Genomic DNA, 17,599 nt, shown 5'->3' on the forward strand with positions numbered 1-17,599 from the left:
TTTTTTTTAACTTCTACAGATTTCAGATGGCAATTTGCTATTGTTTAAACTCACAGCAGTATAATGAAATTGTATTCATTTCTAAGGAATACACTGCATCTGCACATTGTGCTGAAGAACTCTGAGTCTCCATTTCAGATAGTCCAATGTACAACAAAAACCAGCCACTAACTAAATTTCCTTTTTTTAAAAAAATAAAAGGAAATTTCATTGCTTTAAAAACCAAGCTGCACTTTCAAAGCAGCCAACATTTTCAGTCAGAATATTTATTTCCAAAACAAAATGGGTAAGTATGACATCCAGCAACAAATTAGAAAGGATAAGGACTCTATTTGGGCAAAAGTCAAATATATTTGTGGTTTGTATCAGGCTTACGTGGCTTACTTGCCAAAGAATTTAAGGTTGATTCTGAAGCCAACAATCTCTGTGCAGTTTATACTGCACAGAGTTCATTTTCCAAGCTTTAGTAGCATTCTCCAAACTAATTCATTCCTTTTGTTTTGTCCTCAGTTTTGTCCAAATCCAGACACAGCAGGAATGGTACAGTTTTGCTAAAAGCATTCTGCTGTGCACAGTCATTTCTCTTGTCCTTAATACCAGGTTCAAAGTGGAACTAGGGTAGACCAGAAGTGAGGAAATGGTGGATTCTCTGCAGCACAGAGAAATCATCATCATGCTAAGCACCTTCTCTGGCAGATGGATGTAGAGCTCTAAAGTCTACCAAAGAGGCTGAAAACCAGTTGCAGAGACTAAAGGTGTACAGTGATTTCCTCCTTTCCTTTCTGGTGTCTTTGCTTCCCAGCCATAGCACAAAGATGTAGATATCTATAGATTATTGCCCATGCTACTCATTATAATAACTAAGTAATCCGTGGTCACAGGAAACTTCACCATCAGAAGTGCACTTAATTAAACAGAAACATGTGCATATAGTTTGTATGTCTTACACTTTTCTTGTAAGGCTCTGAGATTAAAGGACTTGGATCATCTACTTTCTTTCCTTCTAAATGTACCCATGGCTCAGAGACAATACACAAAAACTAAAAAATGTGGCTCAGTCCACTGGCTGTATGTGCACATAGGTGTGTGGTCCCACTTCTCTCCTTGAGACCTACAGGTTTGATTCCTTCTTCTGGTTCAGCTGGATCCTGAAAGCTGCTGTCACCATATAATCTTATTCACTTGTAGTTACACACCCAGTAAAGCAACTACTTAGGTGGTCTCATGCTTTTTCCACAATGCTTGCTTCAATATGACTGGCTTTGCTGACAGGCATGAAGTGTCTTTTGCATGCTAAATACTTGCACTTTTTTATTTTAAATATTTTTTTCTCCATACAAGGTACTAACATAAGGCAGACTTCACCATGTGCTTATGCATCTACCTACCTCTGTGAATGCTTCTTTATACACCACAAAACTTTACAAAATGGTTACATTTCTTTTATTAACTCATTTATCAACAAATATGTTCAAGTGCAAGGAGCCAAGTCCTGTCAAAGATTCACTCCTGCCTCAAGAAAAGTATTTGCTACAGAACAAATGAAATTTTCTTCATTCATGTTAGCTATCAGGCAGATTAGTCAGGAAAGGAGAAGAAAGGAGATGGTTGTTTGAGTTCAGTGCAGAACAGAATAATGAAATTCTCCTGTAAGTATAAAACAAAATCTCTGAACTATTAATCATCATCTTTGAGACCTCACAGAGGATGAGGGTGATTCCAGATGACTATGGAAAAGGAAACATTTTGAATATATTTTTTTATATATATATATACACACATATCTATATATACACACACTTACACACATATATATGTGTGTATATATAACCACATACATAAACCAGCAAAACAGAGCCCAGGGAGTTACAGAATTAATTTTGATAACCACAAAGATACCAAACAATTAAGCTATCCAGTTATAAGTACCTTGGAGATAATTAAGATGATAACAAACAGCCACCATGGATTTGACAAAACCAAATCATGTCAAACTAATGTAATTTACTTCTTTTACAGGGTAACTGGTTTAGTGGATAAAGAAAGGAGAAAGTGTAGCATATTTTGACCTTTGTTGACTGTTACAGAGTTCTAGTTGACATTGTCTCAATGTAAAAAAGAAAACTGTGCAGATAAAATCATTGTCATGAGGAATGCGAGCACATATCCAATTAGAAGAATCCATTTTCAAAAATAATTATCAAACAAGGAAGTATTTTGAGATATCTATCACAAAGACATGATGGGTCCACAGTCAATATTTTCATTAACACCCATGTGGTCAAATAGCAAACACAGAAAATTTTGCAGATAACACAGAAGGAAGGGTGAGGACACTGACTGATGGAAGCAATGTTCAGAAATCAACATGATGAAATACCCATGACCAATTGCAAAAAGTACACCTAGAGAAAAAAAAAAAAAAAAAAAAAAAAACAAACCAAAAACCAAAACACAACAAAGGTGCAAAACCACAATGGAGAATAACTTTCAAATATTGAAGAAAAGGCTTGGGAAATTGTGGGGAATTAAAACGAGAATACAATGTTGCTGCAAAAGAAGAAAGACTAATTCTAGGCTGTACTCAGAACTGGAAAACAGAAGACATGGAGGTAATTATTTTGATGAACCTGGCACTGGTGGAGCCTCTGGAAGAATATGGTGTCTAATTTTGGATGTTATATGCATATTTACACACACACTAAAAAGGAATTTGAAAAAGGGCACGGGTGACTCATAAGCTGCTTTGAAAATGTAACCAATAAAGAAAGATTGAAAGAACTGGGCTTTTCTCTGGAAAAAATAAAGCTGAAAAGTACAACAAAATGTTTCCATCTTCAAAGAGATCAATAAACTTAAAAGACACAGCTGCGCAATTCCTTCTCTTCAGCATTGGTGAGGCCACTCCTGGAGTACTGTGTCCAGTTCTGGGCTCCTCAGTACGAGAGAGACATGGACAGACTGGAGGGAGTCCAACAAAAGGCCGTGAAGGTGAGGAAGGGACAAGAGCATCTCTCCTATGGGGAAAGGCTGAAGGAGCTGGGGCTGTTCAAGCCTGGAGAAGAGAAGGCTCGGAGGGATCTTACCAATGTATATAAATACCTGAAGGGAGTGTGCAAAAAAGATGAAGCCAGGTTGTTTTCAGTGGTGCCCAGTGACAGGACCAGAGTCAAAGGTCATAAACTGAAACACAGGAGGTTCCCTCTGAATGTCAGGAAACATTTTTTTACTGTGAGGGTGACTAAGCACTGGCACAGGTTGCCCAGAGAGGTTGTGGAGACTCCATCCTTGGAGATACTCAAAAGCTGTCTGGAAATGATCCTGGGTGACTGACTCTTGGTGGCTCTGCTTGAGTAGGGGGTTCGGACAAGATGACCTCCAGAGGTCGCTTCCAACATCAACCATTTTGTGATTCTGTGATGGTAATGCTACAAGATATTGAGATTGTTTCCTCTCCCTCACTAGAGCAAGAAATTAGTGAAACATCAGGATTAGAGCTAGAGATTAGATAAATTTTTGAGATATTGCCCAGTCCCAGATCTTATAATGTTATAAAAATTATAGAAATTACTCTAGAAATTATGCAAATTCTACTAGAGTAATATGGGAGCTATGTGCAAACTCTCTATATATACAGCAAAGGCACTGCTTCAGTGGGTGAACTATAGGCCTCTCTGTGGATTTTTAGCAAAAGACAGAAATAACTTTTCTGCCTGTTGGTCCAGTCTCTTGTAAAAAAAGTACTCATTTCCATCATGGCTATTCTGATTCTACAGACTGAAAACCATGTTTTGACAGAGCACAGTAACTGCACCACTGATTTCACCATTCTTTGGCTTAAGTAAAATTCCTGAGATTCAAGAAAGTGTCCCAGCACAGTCACAAATCCCATGAAAAATGCAGCCATGCAGCTTTGTAATTCCTACGGTAAATTTCCTAAGGAATCTAGTACTTTACAGCACCCAGTTTAGCAAACTGTTTGAAAAAACCACAATGATTATTAATGCTGTTGCTGCAGTAACGCTTGTTGCCCTATTGAGGACAGGGTTTTCAAGACACATCAGAAGACCCCATTTAAAAGTATTGCCAAATATCACTAGAATAAAAAAGAACTATTTTTCCAAAGTAAGAAAGAAAGGCACGTATTAAGTAGGATTCAATGGATTAGATGAAAGCGTGAGCTACAATAAAGCAATACATAACAGCAATCACAATCTAATTGCTCAGGTGCAAAACATGTATGCCCAATAAAATCATACGAATGGAAAAAACTGGAATGGTGCAGCAAGTGTAACTGATGATTAGAAGTTAAATATCAAGATGATAGTAATTCATAAGCTACTAAAACCTTCCTCTTGATTAATTAAATTTCATTAGAAAGCCATCAAATCAATTCTGTTGGAACTATGAAAGATGATGCTGTGATAAATAATTTTTGAAAGAAATTCCAATTACCTTGGAAATTAATTTACTTTTATTTGTAAGAATTTGGGATCCATAATTTTTACTTCAGTGTTTCAGTTGCCATAACAACTTTGTACATTTGTTCCTAGTTCATCTATGAGCACATCATTTTTTAATTTGATTGCATCATTTGATAGATAAGACAGTTTAATGCAGTTTTTAAGCTAACTCATTTAAACTATTTGCTGGAGGATTGCTGGTTATTTCTGTTCCTGATAAAGCTCATAATCAGGGGAGCTAATTTAATAGAAATTATATGCAATGATAATCTTTTCCAGTAAATTCATGTTTCTATTCAAGAGAAAAGAGCATCTATTCATTAGATGTTCCTATTTCAGGTGAGCAGTCATAGCTGTCGGCTGCTGTCTGCGTCACTTGCAAACCACCTGACTGCAGCTATGATGGTGCTGATGCTGGAGACTCCCAGAGACTCATCAGGTAAACATGCAGCTTCCATGACTTCATTCAGGAGAAATGAGGCTGATTTTGACAACACACTGCTCATCTCAGATGTCACAGACATAGCTTTTTATAAACACTGCTCATCTCAGATGTCACAGACATAGCTTTTTATAACCACCACACTTCCCTTCCTCTTTAGCTTTTCTGCTGTGTTCTTCAGGATTTTGTTCATAGGCTGTCACAGCATCAAAACATTATTTGCCAGAGCAGATGGATTTTTAGCTAGTGTCCCATACCATGGATCTCACGCCATATACATTAAGACACCTTGAGCAACCTTTTGTAGTATTATGCTAGTTTACCTTTGAACTGTTTGGCATATTGTCTCCAGACAAAGAAAATGGCTTTGAGCAGCCTGATGTCTGGATCCTCAGAGCAGCACAGCTGAACCTGCAACTGTTTTGCTTTATTGATGAATGTCTGAGAATGCTCAAAGATGTCAGAGTGGCGGCAGTGATCCTGCTGTACTACCCCACCAAGGTTATAAAGACAGCACATATGGAATTTATTCAGATATTTAATGTAGCAACTTAAATTCTTCAAGTTTTGCAGTCATACTGAAGACCAGTGATGATAACTGCATGATGCACAGCTACTTTTGTTTGAAATCAGATGCCTCTTTCATTCTAGACATGCTGCTTTAATCTCCCAAGTGCTGCGTTGGCTTTTGCTCTCTTCTATATGACTTTGTCATCAACCGTAATGTTAGAAACAGCATACAGCCAAGGTAGCAGAAATTGTCTTCACAGTGCTGTACTGCCTTGTTGACACATTCTGCTAAGTTGACATGCCATCTGGGGGTGGAACAGGACCTCTATTTTTTTGGGACAGTCTTCAAATGTGTAAAACTACTGACAATAAAACCTAGGGTTTGAATCAGTATCAATTGAGGATCCCACATACAGGTGATATGGGCAGTCTGAGTGGCTCTATCCTGGATAACATGTCTAAATTCCTCTGGGTAGCACTTAAGCAAAGATGTCCAAACATGTGCAAAGAGGCAGGTACCTGAAATTCTTTATGGATCTAAACCTCAATATCCAACAGTGAGTATGTGACCAAGCTGGTAAAGGAAACTAGACTCTCAGAGATGCTAGTTAATTATTTTAACAACTCTCAGTCTGTCTCTTGGAAAGTATTCATTTAAATGGAAACTATCATAGACTATGCTAAGAAGTTATACTTAGATCTTGTTCTCCATATAAGGCTTCCTTTCCTGTAGTAAATCATATTAGTAGGAAATATAATTGTCAGTGAACTTACTGTACTGTTAAAATATTTTTTTAACTGTCACACCTCCCTGATTATTTTCATAACACAATTGCAGTTGCAATTTCAGACTGAATACTTAATCCACCTTACAGTTCACTAGATATCAGAAGCCATTTACATTAAAACAGCAGCACCTTTCTTGGTTTTACATAAAGGACTAGCATTTTAGAAGTTTCTTGTCAATTTACAGTGAGATCAAAGAGCTGAATCCTTTGCTTCACTTAGGCCTTTACTACAAAAGATGGCAATATAACTGAAAAAGCAAATATGACAATCTTCTTTTTGTGTGGTCTAATGTAGTTCATATTATTACAGTGCCTCTGAACATACAGCAAGACACATGACCTCCCCATGCCAAAATCTGTAAAGAAATTACCCAGTTGAGGGAGTAAAGTGATGAGGTTGTGGCATGGAAGGATGCACTTCATCTCTAGTGTAACCACTGCCAACAGGTAGTGTTCTTAAGTCACAGAGCAGTAACATTACTAATGAAAGATTTTCCAAGGGGATACTTGGGTTGGAAGAGTGGGTTACTCATGACTGTGTCCTACAGTGCTATTTAAAGCCTACCATTTCCAAAAAGAAAATGACAGATGAATCTTTATAGACATGTCTTCCTCCTAACAGTTGTCTTTGCTTCCTTTACACCATTGTAAAATCAACAAAAACTAGATAAGTCAAAGGGTTCATACCAGTAAAATGGATGAAAGTAATGTAAGATTCAAGCTGCAATCTGTTACACATCAAGATTATAATTCAGCATATTTTTCTAATTCTCCAAAAGAACGTAACAGAGGTCACATTTTCTTCCCAAATTGCAACTACAGAAATGATGAATGCTTCCACGTGCAAAAGTAGACACCTGTCTACATAAAGCAACTGCACATAAACAGTGTTTGTGTACACAACAGATCATGTGCAAGTATACTGAGACACTTATGATTTAAGTGCCTTAAACTACAAACACATGCATATACTTAATGCACTAAAGAGAAGAGTAGTTTTGGGTTGGTGGTTTGGTTTTTGTTTTTTTTTTTTTTTGTTTAACTGCCAAAGTGAAAAATGAAGGGAGGAAACAATTTAGTTAAAATTGAACCAAAATATGTTTTTTCATTGTTTCCTGCCCCCAAAAAATAATAATTGCCATTCATTCTTTTATGCCAAAACATCTTGATTTCAGCTCTTCTGGGGAAAAAGAACGGAAATGAATGCTTAGATTCTGAGAAGTGCTGGGGAGGAGCAGGATGAGCATGTTCCCATTTATCCAGAAGCTCAGTGGCTCCATGATGTTTGTGAATTACCTCCAACATTTTTTCCATCTATTTGGTAAATTCCTGTCCAAGAACAACCTTTTAACATGTAAGCTGTTTGGAAAAAATTGCAGATTTAATGCCTAGCCTGCTGCGTTATACAGAAGTATATACAAGTGAACAGTGAACAAAATGCATTAATTTAAAGAGAAACATATGACATTCTAGAGGATAGCTTTGCATCATTCAGCTCTCTTGTGTCATTTTACTTAAAATCAAATTCATTTGGGATACTTACAAAACTGTATAATTAATTCTTTAGCTAATAATTCTTTTTTTTTTTTTTTTTCTTCCCTACTCACACATTTAAAAATCTGGTCTCTTTTGTCACAGGTAGGAAATTCTTCATTCAGACTTGACCTGGCAGACCCAGAGTAAATAGCCTATGGTCATCTATACTATGGCTCCTTCATTTTGAGAGCAAAATATAGCAAAATGGAGTTCAAGACCCCCCACAAAATTAAGTAAAGTGCTGAACAATTTTATTGTTGGCCTAAGTTTCTAATATCTACCTCATCACCACCATTTATTAGAACTAGAAACTAAAATGGAACTGTCTCCCTGAAAGAGAAGTTAGAGCACCACAGCTATAGGCACTCGGTCAGTGACAGGGGCTCAAACTGACACAAAGACTCTATCTGAATGACCAAGTCACGTGTCACCCTTTTTCTGTCCCTCTCTTGTCCTTTAAATAGGGACAAGATGATAAAAGATACTTACAGAACATGGATTCCTAACCTTTCAGCTCCTCTTATTCAAATATATTTCCAGGTCTGCCCTCAAAATGTACTAAATATGGGCTTTAGCAAGTCACTGAAAGTATCATGCTTCTGCATATATTATGAAAACTTTACAGAAAGAAAAGCAAAAAATGAAGCTTTACCCACTGAACAACTTCTGAACAGAGGGAGAGACAGGAGCAGTCCCATGGCTCCAAGACCACAGGTTGGCAGTGACACTACAATAAACTGACTTGCTCTGCTAACATCTGTGTCCACAGAGATGCCAGCAAAAGCATTAACTTGCCATTAAACAGGCATCTGTACATCTGTATTAGACAATATCTAGATTAGATTGAAACAGAGTAACCAGTTTGCTTTTTCAATGCTTTTTTCACCATTCTCTTCCCATCTTTCTGTGTGTTTCCTCCATCAATTGGCAGACATATATGTTCCTCATTACGCAGAGAGCAGAACAATCATTTCATAACTGAGCAATGCTTCTCAAACAAGAGATTAACTAGCTGCAAATAAAACCTAGAATTTGCCTTGGGAAATCAGCTATTCTCTTACATAATGAAGCTTTATCTACCTTTTTTAGGGGTTGAAATATGAGAAAGTTAGTAGTGAAGAATTCACAACTCAGAGAAGTATCTCCACCTAGTAAGATGTTATCTCTACTAATTTATGCAAATTTTGACATTGGACTCTTTACTCAAAGTCCTTACTCAAAGACAACAGGAAAGGTAGCATGCTGCCACGTGTGGCACAGCAATATGCCCCACAAAGTACACGTAGTGTTGACAGTGATATTGTTAAAGTTGAGGTTGACATTCCTAACAGAATCGACAATTGCAAAAATCCAGATGGTTTTCTGTAATATCTAACACCTGTTAATATCATATCCACTTTGTTTTGAGTAAGTTTAAACTAGACTATTTTCTTGCCTTTCATTATCACCTAGGAACTCAACAGGAATGCAACGGACTTTCAAGACAGTAAAACACACATGCAGGAGTACTGCAGTTCAGAGGTGTAATAAAGTTCCCAGCAGCATCTTAAGTTGTTACTCTATGAGACCTTAGGAAAAAAAAAACCTCTGGAAAAAAATACAATTACCCATAAGGAGGATTTTGATTCTACCTGACATAAAGAAAAGCAGTCCTTTTATGTAACCTCTTATTGGCCTTTTAAAAGGCGTCAAGGTCTGCAGGATCGCATGATAACCATGGTTATTGCTCCTACTGGGTTTACACTGCAATCTAAATAACCTGGTTTGTGAAACACTCTCAGAAGCTGAACTGTGATTTAGAAGTCATTTTAACAGGTTTGAAACTTTCATTATATGAACTACTTCCTCTGAAAAGGAACATCAATATTTCAGACACACAAAAATTCTTCCTTTTTCCACTGAGTTAGGCCATTACTCAACCCAGCGTTATTAAGTCATTTTTCCTACATATAATCTATTGTTAAGTATAACACTGGCTTGCAGTAACTTTCATTCTTAAAAAATTTAGAACAAAATAAAGCCTACTAGACCACGCACTATTTTGATGAATATATATCAATTAGTTGAGAAAATTTCTTAGCAAACCTTACTTATTCATTTAGCAATAAATGGTGAATTTAAGCTCTTCATTTAGAAATTGATTTTTACACAGATCGAGCTTCCTAAACTTTATGAATACTTTATTGCTTATCTTCCCTAAAACTCTTAACTAGGTCTATTCAGAAATTGATTATTACATAGAATCAGTTTCCTAAAGTTTTTAATACTTTACCACTTAAAACTCCTACAAATCTTAACTAGGTCTATGGCAGAGAACAATGGAATAAAATACATTTTCATTGGCATTTGAGTCTACATATTTTGAATACTGCAGGGGATTTGGATGAATGATTTAGATTAATGTTGACTGGTAGATAATAACTCAGTTTTATGAAAACTTTTGACAAGTCAACGTTTGTTTTTTCTCTGTTTTGGAGAAAACACAAAACTTTCTGAAATGAAGACTTAAGGCTACCAGTTTCACATTCCCCTGTTTCTTCAGTAAAGCTTTCCAGACCACTTCATTTTGGATAAGTTAGGACAGAACAGGAATTCAAATGGAAGTCCCCTATGAGTCATGTTAACATCCCAGTAACCATGCTAGAGAATGAGAAGTCTCTCTTACACACAGTGTTAATAGGTCCCTTAAATGTCTTTCCCAAATAATATTTTTTGTGGATTTTTTTTTAATAAAAATTAAAAACCTTGAGGGAAATCCCTAACCTTAAGAGAACCTTAGGAAATCCCTAAGGAACCAGGATTTTACCCTACAGTAACAGCTGCTTTCCGTACAAGTAGAATATTCTTTGACTCTTTTGTGAGTTTACTCTAGAAGCCTTAAATAAAACACTCTTTGCTCCATAATTCTGCTGTATGCTTTTTCATTTATTACCTTCCCGCCTCAGAATTATGTTATCTCTACTAATTTATGCAGATTTTGACATTGGACTCTTTACTCAAAGTCCTTACTCAAACAAACTCTCTACCAAAGGGAGAAAATTAAATTCCTGTAGAAGTAAAAAATGTCAGACTAGGTCTTTAGTAATGGATTTGGAGATTCTTCAGGGTGAAAGACAGTTAGTTTATTCCCATTACTATACACAAGTTCACCTTACCATGTTCTACCCAGAAAAAAAACCCACCTTTTATCTAATAAAATGCAAAAGATGGCATAGTTGATTTTTTTTTTTTCCCCAGGGAGTGCATATCAGTGGATGACAGTTCTCAGAAGAAGCAGATCACTGTAGATTAAGTCATGCACAGAAACTTAATACAAGTGTGAAGGTTTGAGAGAAAAAAACTTAAGCCAGACAGATCTTGATGTAAAGTCAGACAGAGTGTCACTGGGCAGACAACGTCATCCTGAAGGTAAAACCCAATCCAAAGCAGTAGGAAGCTGATATAACAGCAACAAGGAAACACATACTGTAAATTTATTCTTCCCATTATCTTTAGAGTCTGGTAGGAAGGTGGAAGTCTTCTCAGGGCCAGTCTGTGACAGTAAGTGGTTGATGTCCTCTATGTTCAGTAGAACTAGCTGCAAAGTAAGATCCTACAAGCCTGGCATTGAGATGCTGGAGTCAGACTCTTGTTCTGCCCTTAGAAACATGCAAATCACATGATGCTTTTTGTCAATCTAGCCTCAAGTACCAAATCTAGATACAGTTTTATATATTTCAGATGGATGACTTCAAAAAGGTAATCATTTTACATGAGCTCTTTAGCCTATTCAGCCAGATATTTAAATACATCTTCACAAAATCACTGGTTTTAATGATACTTAATAGTAAAAATATCCACAGAGCATATAGTCATCACACACCTTTTTATCTGACAGTAAGTACAGTTTAGGATAAGCTTTTGATCCCTCTACTTCCACTGAAATCAATGGAAATCCTTCATTCAGAGGCATAACTATCTCTGTGTGGCATATATTATACCATAAAAAACCCCTATGCATGACAGAAGGGGAAGATGGTGGAGTAATACTGTTCTTCTCAGGTCATATACATATAAGAGAGGATAAATGTAACAGTGAAAGAACTAACAGACCAAATTCACCCCTACACAGTATAGCATTATGAACTTGGCACAATGCTTTTAAGTACATTGGGTGGGATTTCTGTTTTGCTGAGGAACCTTTACACAACTCCACACTGGGCTATTTATTTTTTTTTCCTGGGGAAAATGCTACTGGTACACATCAAAGGCTCCTAGGAGAAAAAGCTTGTCATGAACACACTGAGCTCCAATACAAAGGATCACACAAGCTGTTCTGATAGGAGCACATGTAACAACCTGCACATCTCTGAGTGCATTCCCCTTTCCTGCTGCAGTCAGCATGTGCCTTTCTCCCTAATTGGGCAGGTGTTTTTTACAGTCACTTCTGAAATAATAGCATTTATCCTAGAGACAGAGCAAAACCTGCAGCCCAGATCCAGATGTCCTTGACCCTTTGGAAAAAAAAAAAAAACGATAAACAGGGGATTGCATTGCAGAATTTGGTTATTTTTAACTCTATTCACAGCATCTGCCTCAGTCACTGCACAGAATAAAAATGTGCATTTGTTAGCCCAATGTTTGGTTATACAAAGTACTGTAATGCTAGTTACTAGGACAACAATATAGTTGTTTACAACATGAAAACAATTTTCACAAAAAGAAAGGATAGCTATTTAACATCTTTGAAGTCTGCCTAAGAATCTCTAGAAAACAGAAAAACTGTAGGAAATAGTTATTTTTTGACCTATGTTTCTCAGATTTGTATTTGCAGTCCTATTATTCCACTCTCCCCGGTGGTAACTTTGCAAAATTTCATATGAACATAACAGTTCATCTTTACAATGTGAAATACCTCACTCAGGTAATTTCAAAGACAGGTTGCATACTAGGGCTGTTTGGACATCAGTGTAAGAGTCTATGTGACTGCAAGAAGCAAAAGCCAATGACTCGAGGACCATCTCAAACATCCACAACTAAAAATATGCTCAAGTGCATAAGCAGAGAGAGCCCTGAAAAAAAGAGCTGAAACCAGGAACTTACGTCATGACTAGTGTCTCATCTCCAGGTTCACTAAGTAATCCATCTACAAAGACTGAAGTGCTGGTAAAATTATGTGTACTCCAAGTCTGGCCTTCATCTATGCTGAACCTGTAAAAAAGCAGGAATGGTTTTCATTAACAAATATTATTATACAAAACAGAATTAATTTATTCAAAAAAACATCCCCTCACTACTAAAGCCCAGGATTTATGATCACAAAAATACAATATGCCAGGACAGTATATCATATTAATGTGATTTTTTTTCTCAACAATGTATCCAGGAGCTCACGTCTTTATTAGAAGTTGTATAATAAATTTGCCACAACAATGGAAATTCTCAGGCAGATAAAAACTAAGGTCTGTCAACAAACTATCTTGCTACCTTCTAGGTTCAAGAGTAAGTGAATTTACACTTTATTCTTTCTAGTAGTCTCTGAATTACAGACCTGTTAAGCAGAGTTGAAACATGAGAGGCAAAACAGCCCAATTGCTACAACATGTGGGAGGTGCAGTAAATGCAGGCACCAAGATGATGGCCCTTCACAACCCATACCATCCATTTAAAAAATTTGCAAAAGATGCTGATGAATCAGGAAAACATACTCCAAATACTCCGTGCACCCAACATTTATAAATCAAAGTCTCTTTCCTTCTGCACATTTCATCCACATCTTTTGGATAGTAGGTTAGTGATGACTTTCATTCTAGCTAAGCAAGTACAGAGCCTAGTTCCTACTAGTGCACACAGTATTACGTAAAAACGAACCTAGTCACAACTGTTAAAGGTCTCTCACATTTTTCATGCTGAAGATGATAGTTTTGTATGCCATTACATAAGGTTACGATATTTTGCTTCACTATCATGCAGTTTAAATCTTGGTATTTTATAATAAAATGTTTTGCAGCAAACCTTTCCTGCCAAACTAGCTGAGAAGGCCATTTACTATGTTATCACTATATGGCAAGATCTACGCATACTTCAGTTAATTTGTGCATGAGTATCTCAGATGAACTGGGCTTCTTGTATACTGTGTTACACAGTACATAAGCACTCCTAAGTCCTTTCCCCACTGGCTCCAAAGTCCACATGATATTGCTCTTGCCAGAGCAACTTAAGGCTATTCTCCAATGTCTTCACTCACTGTGGCCCTTGAAAGGGACAGAGTTTTACTACAGTATGAATGAACTATCATGACTCGATATCTAAGCCATATATGCATGATAGGTTGAGCATCATTGCCATATACTGCTGGTACAAACCAGTAGCAGATAACAATTATGCTGAACATGTCTTGTAGTGTAGAGTTCCAGGACAGACTTTTAAGCCAAAACACCTACACACTGACGCAAGAAAATTTTATTATGATTAATGCATTATGCCATGGTACCTTAAGCACCATGAAGTGATCTTTAAGAAAACATCCACCTGCATTTTGTTGACTTAATGAATGTTAAATTAAGCTGACTCCACCTGCATTTCATACATGATCACATTGAAATGCACATCTCAAACTCTGAACTTTGCCTGAGGTCTTGAATACACCATAGCTCTACTCTAATTAACTGTAGGATTACTTGAGTATTTTCAGAGGGATAGATGTGTCTTTGATGGCCACAATAACTCCACCATGGTCCAGGTACAAGATATGGTGCTCTTCTTCAAAGACCTACAAGGCAGACAAAAAAAATGCCAGCTAAGCAAATGTAAAAACAGCAGAGATAAAATGTACAAGCAAACCAGGATTAAAAGACTTATATCTTTTACAATGTCCACACTTAAAATTGAAAAGGACATAAAAGTCAGTTTAACTCTTATATTTCTCTCAGCTGTGGAAAAAAAGAAAGTTAAGAAGGTGAATCAGAAAACGTTCAGGTTCAAATCACAGTCAGATTAAACTGTCTAAAGTGATTTTAGCCCAAGCTTGTATTTCTCACAGTATGCATTATGCAATCCTTCCTGTTATATATCACCAAGTGACCTATCACCTTACTTCGGTATTTGCCATATTCTGTGTATCTTGCAGAATAAAATGCTTTGTAGTCTAATTCTAATAAAAATAGGAAAAGTACTGCTGTCTGTGACTTTCTCACATGTTCTCCATATTCTGCAGAACTGGAAATAATTGGTGCAAGCATGTTTTCTGCATTTCCAGTGTCAATGTTTTATTTAAATTCAAACTCTCTGTGATTCCACAGAGGTGCTCTGAGTTCTGAACCAAAATACATGTAATATTGATTTAATGATGTAAAGGATTTGAAATTTCCTGAATTATTTTCATTCATTTTCTAGAGTTCAGCAGCAGTACTAAAATAAACAAACAGGTAGATATCTTCCCTTTTTTACATCTGAAATCTGTTTTAAGACAGGGTTTACTCGTGTTATTAACCAATGAAAGTTCATTTAACATAAGCACAGGTGATAAAGTGAGAGTTACTACACACACTTAGCAGTTAATGGACAAACATGCAGCCTCCTACATGCTTTGACAAAGCAAAGGTGAAAAACATAAAGGTTAGCTTTACTTTGCCTTGTGAATGAAAACTTACAATACTAAATGCTTCTTTTTTTGGCAATACTAAATGCTACATTTAGAGGATTTATCAGCAAGACTGAATTGGAGTGGGGAAAAAGTATCTTACAGCACATTCACAATTACTTCAAAAAGAGTAAGCATGTAATTTGGGTTGAGTCTTCCTCTCATCTAGTAAGAACATATTTTATGTGAATCCTAGGGCTTCAAGTGTCTGATCAGTTTTTCAGTGTTGCCAATTTACAGGCAAAACCCTGATATGAGGCATTTTACAGTCCTATCTACTTGTTCCACACAGCTGCATATTTTAGAAGAGAATTCAGTAAAGGACAGACATTAATTTTAGATGCATTTCAAAAGGATGAGATCAGCTGGAGTCAGATAAGCAAGCAGAGTTTTGATCCTCCTCTAAACTTTGAACTTTTGTTCAAATAAAAATGAAACAGTATATGCTGGTTCAGGAAGTCTCCAAAAGCTTCACCATCATACTGATGATAAAGGAAGCTGGTATCTGCATCACTTGATCCAAATTAGGTTTTCCCAGAAAAGCACCATGGCAGTTCCTCATGCAGCATTTTAGTACCCCAGTTTTAGCACGCCATAAAGCACAGCCGACACATTACAGGCACATTAATGCCATCTTTATATCATGCTCTTCTTGCACACATTTCAAACATTTTATAACCAAAATTTATTAAACTCCTTATGAAATATCTTCATCTTTAGTACATTGAAAAGAATTAACGATTTCATGCTTGTGGAGTGCAGCACAATACCAAACATCTCTACTTTCTGGAAACAAAACCAAGACAGTTTGCAAAGAATTCAGGTAAAGGTGGTCCCAGTGTCAGAACAAGTTCAAACCCAGGAACAAGAGACATGTGTTCAGTCAGCCACAAATTCTGATGTATGTCTCTCCACTAGCTAAAGCCAGGTAATAAATTTATTATGATCCTTGCTAGTAGCCAGCCACTCCAGAACTAGATTTTTATAACCTATTTCTATTTTTTTCCTTCTTCTGTAATTTTTCGAGCACATTATGTGCTTTATAATCATAATGTCAACTTCTTGTCCGTCCCTCTCTTCCCTCTAATCTAAATATTTTTCCTGTGTCTGTCCTAACAACTTCAGCAGCTATTTTAGGACAGAATATCTGCTGGGGGAGCAATTAGGAGAGCTCCATGAAATCAATGAAAACATGTTTAAATTATCTTAGAGAAATTTGCTCCACACAATTTTACTCTCAGATACAGAAGTTTCAAAAGTAATCAAAAATGCCCAAAGTCACTCGCTTCTCTCACCAAGTGACATCCATTTCTAAATTCAAATCTGGAAACAGAAGTCTTCCTACACAGAATGAGCCAGTTAGACCTTCCCAGGGGTGAGAGGCTGGGATCGCAGCCCTTCCTGTTGTGCTTAAAAGGTGTTAACCATCTACCTCTTAAGATGTCTGCAGAAAAACAAGTATTCTCACTTAAACAAAGGTTTCCCAAATTGCTTTGATACAAAAGGATTTGACATAGAAAAATAATATTTCAACAAAGCACTGGACTAAAGCTCCAGAGGTCTAGATTCAGTTCCTAGATATACAACAGACTTTCTGTGTAACCTTATTAGTTTAATTGAGCGTTTTGTTGCTACACTAGCTACTTTGGTAGCAGATCAAATATGAAAGGCTTTTTGCTGCTGATTTTTTCCGTTTATTTAAGCCATTTCTTTTGAAGGCCAGACCTTTCTCTTAGTCTGTTTGCCCTATTTCAAGCACAGTGCTTTAACAGATGCTGTTGAAATAGCAATGGCAACCATAACTGTGAACATAAATCATTTTTTTAAAAAATAAATAAAATAAACTCATATCTATACAAAGGTCATCCTTAGCATATGACAGTGTATTGTAATATTTTAAAAATCAGGACTGAAGAAACAGGCCCCACAGGGGAAAAAATAGTTTAAAACCTGTATGGTCTGAAATTGTGTTCAAAGGTAGCCCATTTCTCCCAAGATGCAAGATTTATTTATCTATCTGACTTGGTATCATGTTTATTAATGAATTTTATGATATTGTTTGTCTGGTGTAATAGACAGAGAAACCTTCCAAATAGACATATCTGTCCCAGGAGTTCACCTTTAGGCTGCATCTTCATGGTTCACTTAAGATGATCTAAGCCCACATAGTTCATGATAATGTCAAGGTGAGATTCTCTTCTCTTACAGGCCAGATCACGGCTGCTGCATGGACATTTAA

General features: G+C 36.6%; 1 protein-coding gene across 1 annotated transcript in view; it reads right to left on the bottom strand.

Moving 5' to 3' along the window:
* The window catches only part of SORCS2 (sortilin related VPS10 domain containing receptor 2), a 573,028-nt gene that overhangs the window by 35,629 nt on the left and 519,800 nt on the right, over positions 1-17,599 (bottom strand). Inside the window, exons 13-14 of the mRNA XM_074865689.1 lie at positions 14,399-14,490; positions 12,822-12,929 (exon numbers count right to left, since the gene is read on the bottom strand). Of these exons, the coding sequence (XP_074721790.1) occupies positions 12,822-12,929; positions 14,399-14,490 (200 nt within the window). The remainder of the gene's footprint in view (positions 1-12,821; positions 12,930-14,398; positions 14,491-17,599) is intronic.

This window comes from Strix uralensis, chromosome 4 (genome assembly GCF_047716275.1).
Source record: "Strix uralensis isolate ZFMK-TIS-50842 chromosome 4, bStrUra1, whole genome shotgun sequence".
NCBI classification, from domain to species: domain Eukaryota; kingdom Metazoa; phylum Chordata; class Aves; order Strigiformes; family Strigidae; genus Strix; species Strix uralensis.